The following is a 20759-nucleotide window of genomic DNA, read 5'->3' as shown; positions in this document are numbered from 1 at the left end:
TCTCTGGACCTCAGTTTCCCCATCTGTGATAGAAGAGTCTTCCAATGTATTGCTTATAATAAGCCTCTTTCTGGCCATGGCAGTCTGTCCTTCCATGAGCTGCTTTTGTGTTTTCATTGGGTCTGCCTGGGGCCATGGTCATGTTTGCAGTGCGTTGATCTCACCAAATTGTTGTCTGATTACCCAAGACATGCTTGTGTTCCAGATTCAGGGAAGATGGAACGCTGAACATAATTATCTCTAGACAGGCTCTTCTAGGCCTCAGCCAGCACCAGGAGCCTGTCAGCATCTCTAGGCTTTCTGCTATCTCATTTCCAACTTTCCTCCATTTCCATTTCATTAAATTGAGCAACTCACATTCCCCAAAGACACCCTCCAGGTTCTTGCCTTTGTGGTTCTCTACCCAGATGCCCTTCTGTTCTCACGGAGCTGTGCCTGGAGCAGCCAGGCTGTAGGCACAGGCTCAGAGGCAAGGAGCTCTGCCGGTGCGGGTCTCTCTGTTACCCCTGCAAGAATGGGAGCTCCCCAAGGACAGGCACCAGCTCTATTTCCTGTCTCTAACCCCCGCTCCTTGCCGGTATGATGCAGGCTTCGTTTATGTTTGTTGGAGCAAAGCCTGACTATGAACAGAAGGGAAGCAGAAAGCCAGAGGTGGACTTACACTCCTGCCATCTTGCTCCTTGCAGGTGACCATCGCTGATGACTATTCGGATCCCTTTGATGCCAAGAATGATCTCAAGAGCAAAGCAGGAAAGGGAGAGAGTGCTGGGTACATGGAGCCCTACGAGGCCCAGAGGATCATGACAGGTAAGCAGAGCTGCTGGCATAGGGACTCGCAACTCAGCAGGGAGGCAGAGGGGACACTCCTGGGCTGTCCCCAGCCAGCCTCAACAGAGGAAGGTTTGTGCTTTGAACATGGTGCTTGGAGGGCAGTGCTGTGTTGAATCTTCACCTCAGTTCACCAGCTCATGTTTCATCTACATCAGGAAGTACCTGGCAGGCACAGTGGAAGTCCACGTACACAGTACCAAGTGCAGTTAACCTAGTCAACACCCCAAAATACATGGGGAATTTCTACTGAAGAAAAATACAACATTTGAGATAGAAAACTTCCCTGGAGCTTCCTAGCAGCCAGGGCAATAAAAGAAGCATGCGGGTCACCTTGTTTTTGGTATCTAGTAGAAGGAGGTGGGTTAGATCACTGGGGATAGAATTATCCCTCGCACCATACCAGGATATCTTTATGCTGGAAGCAGCATAAAGTCCCCCGGTCTATGTGGCAGGTTTATAGAAAATACAGAGACTTTCCCCCTGTGCCTGTTTTCCTGTTGTCCCCTGACAACAAAACCTTGTCCAAGCAATTGTATGGGACCCAAAAGAAAGTGACCCTGTGTGCGGTATCCTAAGAATTTGTTTTCATCAGGATAATGCCTGGAGCATCGTTAAGGAGTGAATGGTTATTAGGTTATCTGCCATTTTGGACAGGCCCTGGGCATGAGCAGGGCAGTGGGGAGAAACCACCCATGTGGGTCATCCTGGCTCAAGTGGACAGTCCAGAGACAGAAGAACAGTCGTGTGGGTTGGTCCCCTCTGACCCCACATAAGGCAGGAACATGAATGGGGCACCACGTGGGTCTAGAGTGCAGGAAGGTGCCCAGGAACAGGTTGGGAGCCACTCTGAATTTTGAGGCCTAGTGAACTGGTGCCCTGTGTGTCTTGGAATTTGGGGTACAGGCGCCCCTTTCTGTGGCCTTCCTATTTTTCACTTGGTGTTCATTTCTTTGAGCACATTCTCTTGATTCCTCTTGAATTAAAAGAAAGAAGAAAAGAAGCAATGTTGACTGGGCGCTTCGTGTGTGCTGGGCCCATGCTAAGTGCTAGCTCATGGGGCTGCAGAGACCTCATAGGACAGTTGCTGAAGGATATGGGTACAAATTCAGACCGTGCCTCTAGGACTCTGCCTTGTGCTCTCCTGTTCTTTGAAACTGATTGTCTGGCCACCGGTGTGGCCTCCAGGATGCTTGGCCACTTGGTAAGGGGCTGAGGCAGGGAGCGATTAGGCCAGACTCCTGCAGGGCCTCAGGCTCTCTCCTGATCTCTCCTGGCAGAGTGGCCTCTGTGGGCAACAGGAGGCAGAGAGCTGGTGCTGGGTCTGATGGAGGGGCAGAGCTGGGGCTGGGGGCTGCTCTCCTCCGGTGACTTAGGGAAGCAAGGCTGCTGATGGGGTATTCTTCACCTCAAGACTGTAGTCACACCCATTCCCACTGCCATACCCCATCACCTCCACGGCTTGGTGAAGCATCATCTCTGTGGGAGCACTGCGGTGTGCCAGCCCAGGGCCCCGCTCCAGCCAGTCCTGCATTCAGCAGTCATTGGCCTGTGGTTAAAGGAGTGGTGGTTACAGGAGGGCCTTTGGGGCACCCTGGCACGTTCAGACGTCAGGCAGCAAAGGCTCTTCAAGGTCATTCAAACCCAACAGCCTTATGTGATAGATGAGGAAACTCAGTCTACAGAGGGAGAGGGACTTGCCTGAAGATACGTAGTAAGTTGGTGGCAGAATGGCAAGTGTGGCCTGTGCTTGGCAGGGCAGTCTGCGGGGTGGAGTACCGGAGGAAGTGTATGTTTGTGCTTGATGCGGGTGGATCTGGGACATGAGGAAATGGTAGGAGCCATCTGAGGCTGGAGTCCTCGCCAGGTTCCAGGCTCTGCACTGGGCGCTTTGACATACCTACTTTTAAGCCTCACCATGCCCCTGCAAAGGAGGTGGTGTCTTGTTTTCCATGTGAGGGAAACAGGACAAGTCACTTCTCTGGGGTCACACAATTAGAAGTGAGGAACTCAGACCTGCATCTGTAGAACGTGGGACCAGGGGGGAAGGGGACCTCTGGGAACCCAGATTTTGTGGACACTGCCTGGTGTCTTCGGAATGCAGCCGGTTCCTCCTGGGTGCTGTTGTGGACCTCAGTGTCGAGTAGCTGATTAGCCACTTAGCTGGATAGGCCCTGTGGGACTTCGGCTTTTTAATGAGACATACCCACAGCGGCCAGGTCCAAGACAGGGCAGATTGATTTAATTAGAGATCCGTTAAGATCTCATGCATTCTGTCTCCAAAGAGGCATCCTCATGTTTGCTGCTCTGGACTTTCTTCCTAGTTTAGAAGTTATGCCCAAATTTACTCACATTTTCTGTTTCTAAGGAAATAGGTGGTTAAACAGGACGTTTTCTGGCTGTAACGACCTCACTACAGCTCCCTTTGACTCAAAATTCTTTGTGTGTAACGTCACTGCGGTGACTGATGACAGGGCTTGGGGGGCTGGGGTGAGCCAGCATCATGTAAATGTTCCAGGAAGCAACTCACTGAGCTGACATGAAAGTCCTCGGGGAAAAGGGGGGGCAGTGGAGCACGGGGGTGGCACAGAACAAGTTACGTTCAATCTTTAGGGTGACCTTTATTTGATGCCATAACATTTATGTGTGCACGCAACTTCTAGGAACAGGGCAGGCACCTTCGGTAGATAAGAATAACCCTGCTGGGAAGAGCATGCCCTCCCGGCCCGACATGGCATGCCTCTGTGTACTGGTGCGGAAGGGACCCAGGCTGAAGTCAAGCAGATCTGAGATGGCCACATGCCACCTGAATGATCCTGGGCCTCAGTTCCCCTTGCAAAGCAGTAGCCTTAGAGCAGGCAGCTGGTCATAGTTCTAGCTACGTTGGGCTGCACACTGGCTGTGTGACCTTGGGCAGCATAGTTCGTGCCTCTATTTTTCCCTACGTGTGGCATGAGGGGTCAGTAATGACAGCAACAGCAGTGGGGGCTGCTGCTAGGCTCTCGCACCCATCGGCAGCACTTGATGTGAATTCTTGTTGGATGCTCACCGTCACCCTTTGCGGTGTGGTGCCATTTTACTGATGCAGAAACTGAGGCACTGAGAAGTTAAGTAAGTAGCTCAAGGCAACCCAGCTGGGTAGTGAATTGTGGGGCTGATTGCCAAGGCCCTGTTTCAGCACCAAGCCCTGGGGTGCCCTAGCTTGATTTTCAGACACCCACCCCCCGCCGGTGGCTGACCTGGTCTGTAATTAACTGATAAGGTTTTGTTCTTGTGTCCTCGGTTCCATGCGGCAGGTGGGGGGTGGGAGGAGTGCTTTGGGGAGGTATGCTTTTGTGGACAGAGAACTCAGCCCGGCCCTGTAGGCTGTGGCTACAAAGGAGGGTGGGGAGAAGCATGCCCATTTCCTGAGGGGCTCCTTTCACCTCTTCCCAATGCCTGCCTCAGTTTCCCCCTCCACAGACTCCTGTTTGTGTCCCCCACAGGAATTAGGTTATGGTTCCAAGATGGAGGTGCAGCTCTCTACAGAACCTCACAACCCAGATGTCCATGGATTGCCTGGACCTCGCTCTCTGCCCCCATCGCCTCTGTCACCCCAAAAGCAGCTTCAGAGTAGCTCCTGAAAACCCCAGGGCTCTATGGAACCCAGTGGGGAAGCTAGCAACCCAGTTCAAGCTTTCCATTTTATAGGTAGAAGAAACTGGGTCTCAAAAAAGTCATAATCCTTTTGAGATGTTTTTGAACCCACCGATTAAATATGAAGCTGGCCCACGAGGCAAGCCAACGCAAGACAGCCCACATTAGGAGATGACAAAGGTAGTTAAGTTACACATGGGTGGTTGGCTTAAGCCACCTCTGAAGTCTGTGTCAGCCCTGAGCTCTGAGATGTCTTGAGTCACTGTGCACTGTGTCATCATTAGACACCTAAGACCAGCCCCACAAAGGGAGCACCTGAGACCAACTCTGAATAGGAGAGGATCTGGTTGAGGCTGGCAGCTTCCCTTCTCAGGCCAGCCTGGCTTGTGCTAGCTATTTTGCTCTAGTTCCCCTTTTCATCTTGCTTGGCCCCTCCCTCGAGGTCACATTCTGGCCTTGGCCTTTTCCACGCCACCTGGGCCTCAGATTCTTCCTCTGTCAATTGAAGCATAAGAATCAGAGGACTTCTCGGTTTCCTTCCTGCCCCAGTGTCTTTGGTGTCCCCAGGCCAACCCTCCCTCTGAAGCCCTACCTTACAGCCCATTCTTATCCTCTTCCCTGAGTCTTCATCCCAGGGTTGAGGGCTAGAGGTGCTTGTAGCCTGCTGATTTGGTGAGAAGGGCTCTGGGCTCCCAGTCAGGCTGACTTTTGCTTAGCCTCCTGAGGGCCACAGCGTCCTCATTGTAAAATAGGGCACAACACTGATAGAGTCTTAGGTAAAAGAACAGCTTTGCATGTGTGCGTGGCATTGTTACTGGGGAGCAGACGGCCTGACTTGGGCCTTCACTTGGTGTTCTGTGCTATTGAGTTCTCTGTAGGGGCCCCTGCCCACCTGGAGGTGGGTGGCCACACCAGCAGGACAGTGGAGCAGGTGGGCCTCAGGCCCTCTGCAGTGCATTTGGTCAGCCTGGCCTGGACCCTTGCCCTGCACTGGAGACTTGACCATGTCGCCTAGGCAGATATTGCCACCACCTCCACGAATATCCATGAAGCAGGGAGACAGGCATGGACCCGGGTGGTCAGTTGTGGGTGCGCAGAGATGAGTGGGTGAATCTCTAGGAGCTCGGAGGAGGGACGAGGGCTTCCAGTTTGGGCCATCCGTGTGAGGTGAGAGGTGGGAGGTGGTAGTGATGAGAGCCGGGTCTGGCAGCCCAGGCAGGGAGAAAGGCCAGAGAGAGAAGGCATGAGGCGTGGGTTCTTTCTGCTGGAGAGGAGTGGCAGGAAATGAGGCTTTTGATAGGATAATGGATGGAAAAGCACATGGGGCAACAGCTTGTAAAGACTGATTGGATCATGAGGCCCTAGTTGACCCAAAGGCACAGAATATTTCTCGGCGGGGACCCTTTCTCCCCAGGCCTTCAGCCCAGGCATTCTCAGAGGTACCCAAGGCAGTGGTGGCGACTGGGATGGTGGTCATTCATTTGTACGGAAGGGCTGGGAGCCAGGCAATGCTAAGGACTCAGCCACGATTAGCACATTTAATCATCATAAGGAGCCTGTAAGGTAGAGGTACTTCGGTCACCCCATTTTACAGACAAGTCTGTTGAGTCTCAGAAAGGTTAAGTAACTGGCAAAAGTAGTGCTCTTAGCTGCAACTAAATCACTCACATCTGTCCTGTGCTCCCAGAGGGTCTACAGAAATAACTAGGAATTGTACACTCACTTAGGCCCCCCTTTTAGGTATGATTCCCCTGCCCCAACATCCTTTATAAAATTGTGCAAAGTATCATCTCGCAGGATGAATCACATAAACATTAATTGAAAGCATTTTCCCATAATTTTTATTATTATAAGCAATTATACATTAAAAAGTCTTTAGCATGTTTTTATTATTAAATCAACTTTATAGCATAATAAGAGGAATTTAAAAGAAAGCCATTTCACACACAACGCCATTGCCCTGACATGGCCATTTTCCTTGTTCACAACTTGCCTGCTGCCCTTTCTTCTCCCATGTGCTAGTAGGTACGTCCAGTTAAAGCCAGTCATGAATTTTAAAGGCAGGGTGGTGATAGCCTTTTGTATCTTCTCATCTTCTGGAACAGCCTCTTCTAGTGGTAGCATGCTTTCTGAGAATGGGGGTATGTACCGTGTTCAAGTCTCTGTGTTATAGCTATGACCTGTTTCAGGAGGAAGGAGGCAGACTGGGTCTGCCTCTGCCCTGGTCTGCTGTGTGACCTGAGGCAGGTTGCTTCCCCTCTCTGGGCTTCCATGACCTCTGGAAAATCAGATTTTGCTTTCTTCCCTGGGTGCCATGAGGGCCTTTATATAAACCCTTAGTTTCCATGCCTCTGTGGTCATACTGCACTTCTCCATCCTGGTCAGAACTATACGTCCTCCCACCCCACCTCCATTACTTCCACATGGCACCGGCCCAGGTCTTGCCAGATGTGAGAAAGAGCTGGCCCTAGCACCCTCCCGGGAGCATGCGTACTGTGCTCTCTGCTCTCAGGACAGACAGGGCTGGGAGCTACAGGTCTGTACCCTGAAAGCCCAGCAAACACTCCTCAGAGAAGGGGGCCTTTGAATCTTGACTAGGTGTCAGAGAGTCCGATTCTGGCTACCCTACCTGAGATTTCCACCTTCCTCATGTGTTTGACATCATCTCTGCCCCCCTGGTTCTGGGCAGCACTGTTCTCCCTGTCCTTCTGGTAGCTGTGAAAGTATGGGCCTTTCTGTCTGGGGCCCTGAGTCCAGGCCCGTCCCAGCTCTGCAGTACCTGTGGACCCCCTCCCAGAATGTCCATGCACATGTCTCTTCTTCACCTAGCCTACTCTGCACAGCTCTGCTCCCCTCCCACCCACCTGCCTCTCGCCCCCTGCAGGCCCTTCCACCTGCCCTCTCCCCATGCTGTCTCAGGCTTCAGCCTGCCCTGGTGGTCACGGCAGCTCTCCCTGAGCTGGGAGGTGTCAGGATAGAAATGTCCTTAAAGTTCAGTCCTTTCCACCCAGAATCCTTTTCCTGCTTGAGGCCCAGAGAAGAGCTCAAGCTGGTCAAGACCACACATCCCCAAGCTGAAGAATGGGTCTCCCAACTTCTAACCTAGGGCTCCTGGGCCTTGTTTTGAAATGTTTTGAAACCTGCCCTTCCACCCTCTTGCCTGGCTTGTCATGGATTGTGCAGAGTTCCCTAGCTGGTCTATCATTTACCAGAATTACTTACCTACTGGACAGGAAGGAGATAATCAAGTGTAAATAGATTTTGCATTAGTCACCCGATGACTTTCCTGTTCTTGAGAAACAGCAGGGCTCACACACCCAGCCCAGTGGTGCTCACCTGCTGAGCTCCCCAGTGGGGAGCGGGCAACGGGGACTGAGAGCAGGAGAGCGAGGACCCTGAAGCCCAGGTTTCCATGGTGACCACTGGGCCCACTCTGGCAGCCCCTTCCCTATTCTCTCACTCTGCACACGCCTCTCCCTTTGATTCCCCCTCTGGAACACACACACTCAGCTTGCTCACCTTTTTAGGAAAGTCGGCAACAGGACTGGTACAGGCCTCAGAAAGTTGACAGTCATTGGCAACACACCTGCTGTGTGCCAGACATTGGTCCCTGGTGTCCCCTGTCACATGGGGGAGGTTGACAAGGACTGATGTCTGTAGTATAAAACAGGCAAAGAGGAGTGTCCCTGGTGAGAGACAGAGGAAGGGGTAGTACTGTCTCCTGAAGACCAGTGTAGACCGCACCAATAGGGTGGCATTGAGCAAGGCCACACTTAAGGTCTTGACTCAAAACGGCCTTTCCAGCAAGGCTTTCCCTGGCCACTTGTCTTAAATTTCAACTCATCCTCAACACTTCCCACCCCCTTTCTCTGTTTAGTTTTGTTCTTAACACTGGTCACTATTTAGCACACTCTATATTTTACTTATCCTTTATCTTAGTCTCTCTACCACTAAGATGTGGGTTTAACAAGGGCAGAACTTTGTTCCCTGCTGGAACCTCGGTATAAAGTAGTACCTAGCACAAGTTGGTGCTCAGTAAATTGTTGTTGAGGGCGTGAGTGTGTTCATCAATTCCGGGGACCCAGGGCTGGTGTACAGACATGCTGGGGTCCCCTTAGGATCCCAGAGACCTCCCATCCTCCTCTGAAGATTGCCAGATCTGGAAAGTCGGAGTTTAACCAGTTGCTAAATGGGTGGGGAGTTGGGAAAGGAGCTGATTTAGCCTTTGGGTGGAAATCAGGCAGGAGACCTTTGTGCCTTGCTCTGTCTTAGAGACCAATTCTGTCTCCATGCTGGGGGCCTGCATGAGGGTGTCTGGTGGTGCCTCTTTTCCCCTCCTCCCTCCCTGGGCTGAGAGCACCTTGAAAGAAGGGACTGGGTCTCACGCATCTTCATATCTCCTCTGGGCCCAGTAAACATTCACCAGCAGAATGACTGAGTATAGGAATAAAAGTCTGTATGGAGGATAAATAAAAGAAAAGGAAGCAAACGGTAAACAACTGCTCGCTGTGAACAGCTTTTCCCATTTTGCTGAGAACCCCTTGCCTGAAGTCACAGGCCCTTAGTGAACAAGGTGTGATGCATTTAATCATTGGGTGGGTGTTTGTGGGCATCTGCTATGTGCTTCTGGGTACATGTTCTGTGTTCTAAGGGTTATGAACAAAACAAAGTCCTTGTTCTCATGGAGCTTACACTTGACCATCAAGGGGGAAGTGTTACCAAATTGTAATTCCCATAAACTCATTTCTGAAAATGGTGGTACAGGAAGGTCTGTGTCTGAGACACAGCAGCTCTAGGTTATTGAGGCCTGGAAGTGAGAGGCTTGCTCAAAGTCAGGAGCAGATTGGAGATTGTCCCCAGTGCCCTGGCCACCTTCAGGAGGCAGGATGGTCTCCATGCTGTCTGTGGGGGATGAGAGGCTCCACTTTGGCCCACTGGCTGGCAACTGTATTCCTCTCTTACTAGCTTTGGTGAGGCCAGGACTCTGGGGGTTGCCGTGGATTTTTCCAGAGCAGTGAGCATCGTCCTGTGCTGCTGGCACCGACCCTCATAGGTGTGAGGGCCCCTAATATCCTCCTGGGCACTTGGCAATGAGGGCCCAGACCCCCAGGAAAGTAGCCCATAGCCCCGTTTCTTTCCTGGAAGCTCAGAAAGAAGCCAGCATTCTCCCACAGGAAGAAAAAAAGGAGAAGGAACCTGAAAAAGAGGCACTTACCTCCCTAGCCCTGCCCTTCACCTTTCAGAATCCCAGAGAGACATTAAAAGATCTGAAGGCACAGAAACTGTTGGTAATGCCTGTCCAGAAATGGATTCGGGGAGATTCGTGTGGGTCGGCAGCCAAGCTCCTGGCACTCTTCAGCCACCCAGCAGCACCTATGTGTGGGGCAGACTGTGGAGGAGCACTGCCTCTTCCCGTGCAGAGGTGTAAAAGTGTTAGCAAGTTGTTCAGGAAGTCGTGCCTCCCTAGGCGCGTAGGACGGATTAGAACCGAGAGAAGCAAGAGGCAGAGGGACTGGTTCTGTGGTTGTGTGGCTACAGTAGTCATCTAGGCCATGGGGTGGGGTGAAAGAGCTTGCCAGCCACTGGGGTGCAGTGGGTAAGGGAGAGGAGGGGCCGGGATCCTGGTGAGGGATGAGAGAGTCGGTTACCCCAGAAGGGGGAGGACAGTTCTTGGGGAGAAGTCAGTGCGTTCAGGTGTGGGTACTTTTGCATTCAGGTGTTCAAGAGGTCCTGGAGTCAGGTCCGAGAGGCCCCGTGAAGTGCTCCAGTGACCTGGGGAGAGGAGCTGGTTGGCAATGGCTGTCCAAGGAGACCACAGGCCCTGTTCCTGTCCCTCCAGGAGTCTGAAGAAGGAGATTCAGTGATTTGCCCCACACCCTATTATTTGACTAATTAATTAGTACCCTCCTCTAACTCGGGCTTAGGCCAGCTTTCTGGAAGCTTATAGAGATGACAGAGGGCTATATTTAAGGGCACCTTTTGTAGATTATGCCAGGAATCTCCCTAAGGCTCTGGGAGGAAGCAGTGTGATTACTTCCATTTTGCAGATGAGAAAGCTGAGTCATGGAGGCAGACTGGAACTGTGCCCCATTCTGAGCCTCCCCCCGTCCCTGCAGGGCCTCTGCCTGGCTGTGTGAGGGAGAGATGCGGAGTTAACAACAGGTTTGGGGGGGGGGCGGTTATGGAGTCCTTCCACCTCGGCTATAACTTGGCAGGTGCCTGAGGTTTAGTCCCCCCCTCCCCCGAGGGTAGCCCTGCCTTTCAGCTTCTTTCACCTGGCTTGGTCCAGGTGTTTTAATGTGGTTTACTGCCTCGGGTTCTTTCCCCAAACAGGCAGCATGAGCATAAATAAAGAAAATGCCACTTCTCCGCCTCCCAGAACTCGGGCTTGTAATTATACCTGGCAACCTAAAAAATGATGCACTGGAAGAAGGTCGTCTCCGGGGGCCCAGGCTTCGTCGCGGGTCCTCCCCGCCCTAGCTGCCATGATCCCTCTTTGTACAATCACGCTGATGCAGCACTCCTGTGCGGCGGCATCATTCATCTGCCCGACTGGGGGCCCCTGGAGGGCAGGGACCACAGGGCTTAGAACTCTTGCCCCCAGACTGTCGGCGCCCAGTGTTTGAGATATTGGCCCGGACCTTTCCAGCAAAGAATGTCCCCAGGTCAGAACTTGCTGGTTCTGTTGGAGTGTTGTGCAAATGATCGTAAACTCTTCCCTGAAGATTAAAGGCTCTCAGGGACTTGAAATGGGTCTCATTGTCTCCCTAGCCTGCTCACCTCTCAGTCCTTGCCAACAGCTCCGCATGTTCCTCCCTTGGGTCCTGGCCTCACGCTCTCTGGCCTGTGCCTCTGTAGGTTCACACCTGTCACCTCAAGTCCCCATGAAGGGACGGGCACACTCATGTCCCTGAGCCCCAACCACTGAGCCCTCCATGAAGCCACCGTATCTAGCATCCTGTTACCAGATTGGGGGGGTCTTTCAAGTCTTGGCACTGTCCTCATTGCCCTCCCATGGCCCCGGGTGTCACCACCTTCCCTTCCCTGGCCCCTCTAGCCAAGTGCCTGAGCCCTGCTCGTTCTCAGCTGTCACCAGGACTTTCTGCAGACCAGCACGTCGCCTGCCAGAGCTGGAACAATCTCTGCCCTGGCCCCACCTGGTCTTCCCCGCCAATACTCCTGGCACGTAGTGGGGTCTCGGGGAGAGTTTCTCCTGTCGATTTCTTCCTCGCTTGGCTCCATCCCCGTATCTTTGCTCACGTTCTGCCCTTCCCTTCTAAAACCCTCCCAGCCTGCCAGCTCAGGGTCACCTTCCCTTGAAGCTCTTCTGCATGCTTCGGTCCTCCCAGCCCCGTTTGCCCACACTCCCAGAGTTCCAACCAGAACCAGACCAGTTAGCACTCAGTCAGGAACCCTGCCTTTACAGCACCTGTCCTCTGCTTCCCCAAGGCCCAGAGAGGCCGTTCGTGGGACTCTTCCCATTTCACTGATGAGAAAGCAGGAGTAGAGGCTCAAGCAACTGCTCCAGCCATGAGGGAGGATTTCTGGCACCCTGGGAGCTCTGTTCCGAAAGCCAAGCAGGAGCAGGTCAGGTGGCCAGTGGGGTAGGAGGAGGATCCTGGGCTGAGGGAACTCTGTAAGTCCGAGGATGGTGAAGACAGGGACAGGCAGCTATGGGGTCACACGGGCTAGAGCCATGGGGGCCAGTCCTGCCCTCCCCAGTAACAGAAAGCAGAACCCTGAAGTGGGACAAGGGGCCATGCTAGCGGCAACTTCACAACCCAGCCAAACTGAAAAACAGCCAGTGGCTGACAGCATCCCCACCACTCCACCCCGTTCCAGCCCCACCTTCCTCAGCCTCTTCTACAGCTTTATTCCAGTTCCCTTGCTCAGCTCCTTCTGCTTAGTTTTTGCTAAGGAAGAGTTAATGTTGAGCCTAGCTGCCACTGGGGGAAGGGAATAGGATTGTTATAGTAAGAGCCTAGTCAAATAAGGAAGGGGCTGCCCACCCCAAGTTCTTCTCCCTGCCCTTCCAAGTGAAGCTGAGGGGGTAGCTTTGCCTAGCATCTGTTGAGGCCCTGCTGTGCTGGGAGCTGGAGCCCACCTGGACCTTGCCCCCAGGAGGGCCATTCTAGTGGGAGGTGGCCATGTGATGTGTAATGGTAGTCAGTGTTTGAGGTAAGTCAGGTATGGGCATAGAAGCCTGTACCTGGGGGCGAAAAGGGAGGGGATGGTCTGGTCTTCATGGGTCAGGGGATGTGGGTTAGAACAGACTTCACCTGGAGACTGGGCTGGCAAGAGTGGTAGGAGCAGAGGCGGTGAGGGATGTGGCCCAGTCCCGTGATCCTAAGGGTAGACCTAAGGCAAGAGCTGATGGACTGTCCTCAGTAGGACCGAAGGAGGCCCCTGTGTTGTGGTGAGGGGGCCTTATCATTGAGAAGAATTTCCCCCAGGACAGGTGCTTAGGCTGCTGGCTCGTCCACGTCTGCCCCATTCCAGCCCCAGCTCAACGAAGGGAGCCTTGTTGAGTGGAGCCTCAGAGGAAACTAGGCCATGTTTCCTTTATTTTCATGATTTACACCCAGAGATTAGGAGGAAAGGTTTGTTTGTTATTAATGTACTAAGCCTGTTTACGCCCTAGCCTTGAAATCAGTTTTCATCTGGACCAAGATTTGCTATAAATTCCCAAGGCTCCCGGTGCTAATGAAAAGCTCTGGGCTGCCTTTTGGGCCCCAGCCGCATGCCCTGCACTCAGTCCCAAACATTGGCAGAGGCGGCGAGTCTCTGGGGTTAAGGCTGAAGTGGGGTTGCCTTTGGTTCCGTCAAACTCTCGGGCCTCACAGCCTCCTTGGGGGGACTTGATACCATGTCCTAGAGCCCCGGGAGCTGGTGCTGCTGACTTTGGCCTGAACAGCGTGTGATGCTGTTTGGAAAGCTTGTACTCAGGTGCTAAGACCTTTCCACTCTCCGGACATCTCCCCACAGAAAGGGAGGATTGTGGAGCCAGGACTATGCGGTCACCCCCTTGGTTTATCACGAAGAAACAGAAGGCCTGGAGGTGTGGTGGGGGCTGCCCAGGGCTGCTGGGGGAGTGGTGGAGAGGGGAAGTCCTAGCCCAGGCCTCCCTCTGGTCCCCACCATGTGGCTCCGTAACTGTTCATGGCCTCCTGCAGCCGGTGTCCCCTTGCTTCTGGGAAGTTTGTTACCTATAAACAACCTGTCTTCTCTCCTTCGTGCATACCTGGGACTTTGCAGTGGCTCAGACCCTTGGGAGTTGTCACCTCTGTCCAGTCATGGGAGAGAATGAAGCAGGCCCTGCCCCCACTCCCTCCCCTCCGGGGAGCCCCATCTAGGTGGGTCCATCGCTCTGTTGCCAGGGCCCCTTCTGGTCTTCAGGGAGTGATGCCTTTTTCCTCTCCAGGGCTTAGGAGTCGGAGGAAAGCATCTCCGTTTCAGCAAATCTGTCGGTCTATGTATATTTCTAATTAATGCTGTCAAATTAGTTGGCCTTTCTCTCATTTTTCCAGAACCTTGGCTATCAGTTACATGTGTAGGGTTATTGTCATAACAGTTTATATTGACTTTTCCTTTTACTGACTGCAGGGTGCTTTCTTAGACATGAACTCATTTCATCCTCAGAACCCTGGCAGCAGCCCGCCCAAGGTCACCCAGCAGCAGAACTGAGGTGTGAGCTTCAGTCTTGGGACCCCCAAGTCCAGTGCTCGTCTTGCTGTATCACATCAGTCTCTGAGCCAGATCTTTTGGGGAGGGGTCGGGGGGGATTAAAGACAGTCACAGAAACTCCTGCCCTCCAGAACTCATGGCAAGGGGACCTCTTAGCTACAGAGGCTTCAGTGGCTATGTGTAGGGAACTGCTGAGTGCTTGAGTCCTTGGTGGATGCTGGGAGAGAGAGAGAGAGAGAGCCACCCCTGTGTGCCGGTGAGCATGTGGTCTTAAGTGGAGCTAACAACCCTCTGGAGCTGGCCAGTGCTTTTTCCTATTCTCAGGTCAGGGATTGCTTGTCACCTCTGTGTCCCCAGCAAGGGAGGACTGCAGAGGACCCAGCTCAGTATCTAGCCCAGCTCTCCCGGATGAGGCTTCCGGGTAAAAGCATCCAAAGGGCTTGGCCCCTAGAAGCCACCCTTGGCTACAGGATGGAGCTGCGCAGGCTCTCTCCATCCACAAAGAGCCTTGTGTGTTTTCGAACACAGGGCGAGAAAGCCGCAGTCGTGTCTGGAAAGAGCCCTGCGTTTGACACTAGACACAGAGCTATAATTATCATCTTTAATTACACGACAGTGCCTCTGCCAGGGAAACGTGCTTGACGATTATCTCCTCTCCTGACATGGGTGGTTCCGTCTGCCTTTATAAGCACTGACATAAACATACACGCTCACCTGAGATTTCAAAATTATAAAGGGCCATTCAGAGTTGCCTACTGAGGACCCCTGGCTTCTTTTCCAGGAGAAATGGGCAAGCCAGGTATGAGCCACGCAAGTGCCTTCTTGCCTACTGCGGGAGTATAATTACCTCTGAGTTGACTTGATGTCTAAAACTAGAAGAAAGGAATAAACCTTTTCCTGAAGCCTTAAAAAAGATACATAAGGAGAGCAAAAATCTGTGTAATAGTAATACTGTTTCACTTTGACACGCTGAGTAAATCTGCACTCCTTTGATTTTCACAGCCCCCAGGAGGTAAGCCTAGCGTTCAGTCCATCCCTGTTGATAGCGGGGAGAGGAAAGCCCAGAGAGGGTAAGGGACATCCCCTTAGTCCCCGTAAGCCAGGCTTCCACACTCACAGGGCAGTTTTTTGTGGTTCCTTTTGTGAGCTCCCCCTATCCCCGACTTACTCTGGGCCTCGAGTATGGTGAGCATTTAAGTTTGGGAGGCAAATGGTGCTTGAGTCGCCAGATGGACTGTACAAGTTAGCTGTGAGTTACAGGCAGAAGTGGTCTGCCCGGCCTCAGAGCGGGAGTACACAGTGCAGGGATGTGGAGGCTCAGTGGGACACCTGCGTTTGCTGTCTGCCCCCTTCCGCTCTCCCAGAGGCCCCTCACCCCAGCCACTCTCTAAAACTTAAGGAGTGTCAGTCTGGCACCCTATCTACCACCCTGAATCAGGGTGAAGGGCAAGCTGCCCTGAAGACCCAGGAGTGCAGGGCCTTCCAGCACCCATTTGTACCATAGTCACAGGCGGAAGCGTGGGTGAGGTAGGTAGGCAGCGTTGAGAATATGAGTCCCCAGGCCCTGCTCCTTACAGGCTCTCAGTGGAGCCTAGGGATCTGCATTTTAATACAGGGCTCCATAATTATGGGGCAGATGGTCCCACGGTTTAAGGGGCCCTGCTTTAGCCTAGGGTCTCCTTAAATTCCTGATGCCCTGGTCTGTTCTGCCAGCTGCATTGTTCTCCCTGACATTCTCTTTCTGCTTCCATCGCAGGGGCATGGGCATGCATTCTGGTGTCTCCTTGACATTCCCCACGCACTTCCTGAGCACCTGGGGCTGTGGACAAGAGCAGAAACCCCCACCCTGGGAGTGTGGCCTGGGAGTGTGGGAGTGAGGGCCCAGCTTTGCAAGATCACCTTGTTAGCTTCACAGAGCTGTGGTCTTAGAGCTAGAACCTTGTAAATCTTTGAACAGCCAAATAGAGCAGGGCTGGGTGCGGGCTGTGGTGTGGTTAAGGGAAAGAATCTCACCATCTCAGCAGGTCATCCCAGCTCATCCACTGATTCCTGATTTGAGCATGGATAAGGCACTGCCCCTCTTGGGCCTCAGTGTTGCCATTTCTAACGTCAAGGCTCTGACCTCATCCTAAGGCGACTTTAATGCTGACCTGTTCCAGTGGTGGCGGCAGTAGCAGTGAAACACACCGAAGCACACCGATCCTGCTCGGCTCAGAGACAGGAACTCCCCCAAACAAAACGCCTTCGTGTGCTGACCATTGGGTCTGGCTGAGTCTCTGGGTGCCTTTCTTTTTTTTTTTTTTTTTTAAGATTTTATTTATTTATTTGACAGAGATAGAGACAGCCAGCGAGAGAGGGAACACAGCAGGGGGAGTGGGAGAGGAAGAAGCAGGCTCACAGCGGAGGAGCCTGATGTGGGGCTCGATCCCACAACGCCGGGATCACGCCCTGAGCCGAAGGCAGACGCTTAACCACTGTGCCACCCAGGCGCCCCTCTGGGTGCCTTTCTGATCAGACCTCTACACGGCGTGTGACACGTGGTGTTGGCAGCTTCCAGCCAGCACCCTGGAAACCTGTCTCTGAGCTGAAGTCACACTAGACTCCCTGGGGGATGTCTTTCCACAGAAGCCTGCTTCCAAATGGAGCATAATTTCACTGTGCCTACTTAAAAAGTTTTTTTTCTTATGTATTTTAAAGAGCTGCCATTCTGCACGTGCATCATCCCCGTCCACAGGAGCAGCCCTTGAGCTCCTGAGTCCCCCATGTGTACAGCACTGGCTCTCATCTTCACGGGGGGCAGCTCTCAGAGAGGGGAGCAAAGCCAGATGGGGGGTTTCAAGGACCAAGTAAGGGGACATTGCTCCCCCTCATTGTCACCAGATGATTTTCCCAGGCATGGCCTGCATTATTCTCCTGCTCAGAGACCTTCAGTGGGTCCCACAGATCCAAGTGCAGACTTTCTAGGCCTTGCTCAAGCCACACCTTCCTCCATATCCCCCTCGGGGGGCTCCAGCGTACCAGGCAGCACCTCCAACAGCTCTGTGCTCTCCTCTATCTATTCTCAATGTCGCCTCCTTCCAGGAGCCTTCCCCAGGCTCCTCACTCCCACGGCTCACTGAAAACTTACCTTCCCTCTCTCTCGTTCTTGCTTTTGAGTCCTGAGACAGTCGGTTCCTCGGAGCCCAGCACAGGGCCTGGCACTTGGGCAGAGCTCGATGAAATGGGATGAAAATGCCTTTCCTCTGCATCCATCTTAGCCTTGCCTTTGAGGTTGATTTAATGGCTGCAAACATATTAATCAATTGGACTGTTGGATCTCCTGGTTATCCCTGAAAAATGAGCCAGGCACACACAAAAAGGAATGATTTTGAGGCTGTTGGAGCACATGCTCTCCTGAATTTGGAAACAGGCAATGCAGAGATGGTTTGTCTCGCTCTGGGGGAAATGTTGTGAGTCTCTAGGGCGCCTGTGGTTCTGGGAAGTTCACAGTTTATGGAGCTATTCGTGGTCGGGAAGCTCAGGCCAGCAGGGTAATGGTCTGGTCTGGCCCTGTCCCTAGTGCTTCTCCTCCCCACTCCCTTCCTCCCCCACTTCCCTTCTTCCCTCCTCCCTCTATAGCTGGTCACTGGTGCCTTGGAATTATAAATCTGAGATCTTAGAGCAGTAGGAATGCTGCAAATCCCTACTGCCTTACCCTTTACAAGAAGGCAGGTGAGCAGGGTGTTGCTTTACACGGGAAAGAAGTTCTGCCACAGCGAATTGCAAAGTGCCTGTCACACAGCTTTCCTGCCTCCTGTTTCTCTTTGCTTTGTTGAGCCAGGAAGAGACATAGCTAATATTCATCCTCAACCTTGTTTCAGGGCCCTCTGTTCCTCAGCAGGGTCTGCTGCTGTGACCTGTGGTCCCCAAGGCCCTACTGTCCATTCTCCCACTTGCCATCCTCACAGTGAGAAGCTTCTGTCCACTGTGGACAAACTGATTATCAGCTGTGGCGTAAAGGAGCACATATGCCTCTGTTTCTGTGTGTGACGTGAAAGGCACAAGACTCCTGGCACTAGACAAGAGGAGGATGGAGCTGGACATCACTGCTGGGGCTGGGGCTGGGGCTGGGGCTTCTCAGGTCAGCCACAAAGATGGATGGTTTGGGGGTGTCATGGCAGTACTCCATCTGAGGAGATGGAGAGCTTTGTCCATTCAGTGGTCATTTGTAGCTCCCATGTGCCAGGCACCAAGGACACTAACATAAATGGGACCCTGGGAGGTCACTGTGGACCAGGTCAGGTACCAAAGTGTCTCAGACTTCATTTCATGAAGTGAAGGGCCCCACACGATCATACAGGTTCCAAGGGAAAAGGCAGGAAAGGCTTCCCAGGAGTTGAAGCTTGACCCAAGTCTTGAAAGACAAGCAGTCCAGGAGGAGGGGACCAACATGGTGGCACTGGGGACCCAGCAGCAGGTTTCACAGAGGGGGGTGCTCTCGGTGGGGGGGGGGGCTTGCATGGTGAGAGAGAGAGATAGCTTGTGGCACGCCCAGAAGTGGAGGGGGCCACCCAAGTAGCCGGTGTGCCTGCAGCGTCAAGGCACACGGGGAGGTGTGCAGCTGCCGGGTTGTTCGTGGTCCGTTCATGGAGGGCTGTGCGAGCCTCTGGAAGGAGTTTGGGCTTTACTCCTAGGACTTTTGGGAGTTTTTGAACTGTGAACGGCCCCCACCCACTTCCCATCCATCAGCTTATCTTTTCCCTAAATGAAATCATCGAGCTCGAGCTCGTTGAGACCCTGCTGGTTGCATGTAAGCCCTGGGCCCCTCGGGGCACAGATGGATTCCATAGAGCCTCTGTTCTGAAACTGAGTCGGGTTAGAAAGTTAGTCCAGGTAATAAAGTTGAAGACTTAGAGTCACATGGCAGTTAAAGCCAACACCGAAAGAAATGTCTTAAGGCCTTGCATGATTAATTGGCATATGGATTGGACGAATAACCAGTGCCAGAGTGGGCAGCAAAGGGGCAAATGCCTGCCCGGGTGGCTAGGGTCATTATTTGAAGGAGGTTAAGATCTAAGCCCAGCCCCGAAGACCTTTGGTATTGAAAGGAGGAACTGAAGAGAAAGGTCATTGCTGGTCAAAGGGTGGGGAACAGGCTCTGACCTTGGCCCAGGGCCTGGCACAGAGTGATATGCTGACATTTGTGACTCCAAATCTGTATAGCATTCAAGGGATGGGGGAGCCAGCCAGTGTTGAAGAGATGAGGGTTTGTTTTATTTTTTTTTTAATATTTTATTTATTCATTTGAGAGACAAAAAGAAAGAGAGCACGAGCTTCAGGGAGGGGCAGAGGGAGCCCGATGCAGGGCTCGATCCCAGGGCCCCGAGATCACGACCCGAGCTGAAGGCAGATGCTTAAGCAACTGAGCCACCCAGGCGCCCAGAGATAAGAGTTTTAGACTCTCACCTCAGTGTTAGTCAAATTATTTAAGAACTATTTAAGTACTTAAAGCAAGTCTATGCAGTCAGGACACCATATGTGTTAATCACAGACTGCACACAACCCAGGCCTTGGGATCTGGTTTAGGGAGCCTCCGTCTTGGGCTGGCCAGGCTGAGAGGCCATCGTCCCAACATGCTGCTTGTCCCTCCTGAACAGGATTCCCGTGGGAGTCTCAGCGGGGCTCAGTGATCATGATGAGAACCAGACGCGAGAGCCTGGGATAGAGGTGGGCTTCAGAGCCTCCTGAAAATCGAGATGCTCAACCAAGCCTGTGGATGGGAGGCCACCCTGTGTCTGTTCCCACCTGGGAACCGTGGCTGGCTGTGGGCACACAGAATGGCAGCAGTCAGTTCTAACCTGGACACTTTTCAAAACAGCCATTTTAGGTTGTCCACCACAAAGAAAAATCTTCATAAAGCACCCCAGTACGTATTTAAAACAGCAGGAGCTTCCTGGTGAACCCTGTAAGGAGAATTAGCTGCAAATTAAACTCCCCAGGAAACAGAATGATTTGACCTATTGTATAGAACTGTTGGATGTGAGCCAATTAGATGTTGAAAGACATCTGCCTAAGATGATGCTTTGGCTCTTAGAGTAATTGATCTTAAGCCATTCCTTCTGGTAGATGTAAGGGAGTGCAGTTGAGGTCCTAACAACAGCGACCTTCTCCACAGAGTAGATAAGAATGACAGGAAATTAGCCAGCTCCCTTTCGGTGTATAACTAGGGCCCCTGCTGGTGCTTGTGGGTTTTCTCAATACATTTGTTCTCTTGGTTTGAGCACCCCTCTTCTCTCTGCTACTCCTGCCCTGTCCCCCACAATATTACTCCTACTATTAATTGTACTTGACATTGTCCTTGAGGAAAGCAAGATAGGCTGAGGAAGCCGCCTTTCAAGTGGAGATGAATGAGATTTTAATGGACTTTGGTGGCTTCAGCAGGCTCGATGAGGTTCTGTCCTGCCTCAGGCTTGGAGCACACTATGACCACCGCCTGTGGAGGAGCCTTTTTCCAGACCGCAGCCCGCAGCCAGCCGTCCGACTTGGTAGTGAGACTCAGCACAGCAGAGCCTTCTCCCAGGCCGCGGTGGGCAGGCGGCTGACACATCAGGCCCAGAGGCCAACAGGTTTCA

General features: G+C 52.7%; 1 protein-coding gene across 1 annotated transcript in view; it reads left to right on the top strand.

The window, feature by feature from the left end:
• Nucleotides 1–20759, top strand: part of SHB (SH2 domain containing adaptor protein B) — a 135073-nt gene that overhangs the window by 48876 nt on the left and 65438 nt on the right. Inside the window, exon 2 of the mRNA XM_008708007.2 lies at nucleotides 687–807. Coding sequence (XP_008706229.2) covers nucleotides 687–807 — 121 coding nt within the window. The remainder of the gene's footprint in view (nucleotides 1–686; nucleotides 808–20759) is intronic.

This window comes from Ursus maritimus, unplaced genomic scaffold, assembly GCF_017311325.1.
Source record: "Ursus maritimus isolate PB19 unplaced genomic scaffold, ASM1731132v1 scaffold_17, whole genome shotgun sequence".
NCBI classification, from domain to species: Eukaryota; Metazoa; Chordata; class Mammalia; order Carnivora; family Ursidae; genus Ursus; species Ursus maritimus.
This window is presented reverse-complemented; position numbering and strand designations above follow the sequence as displayed.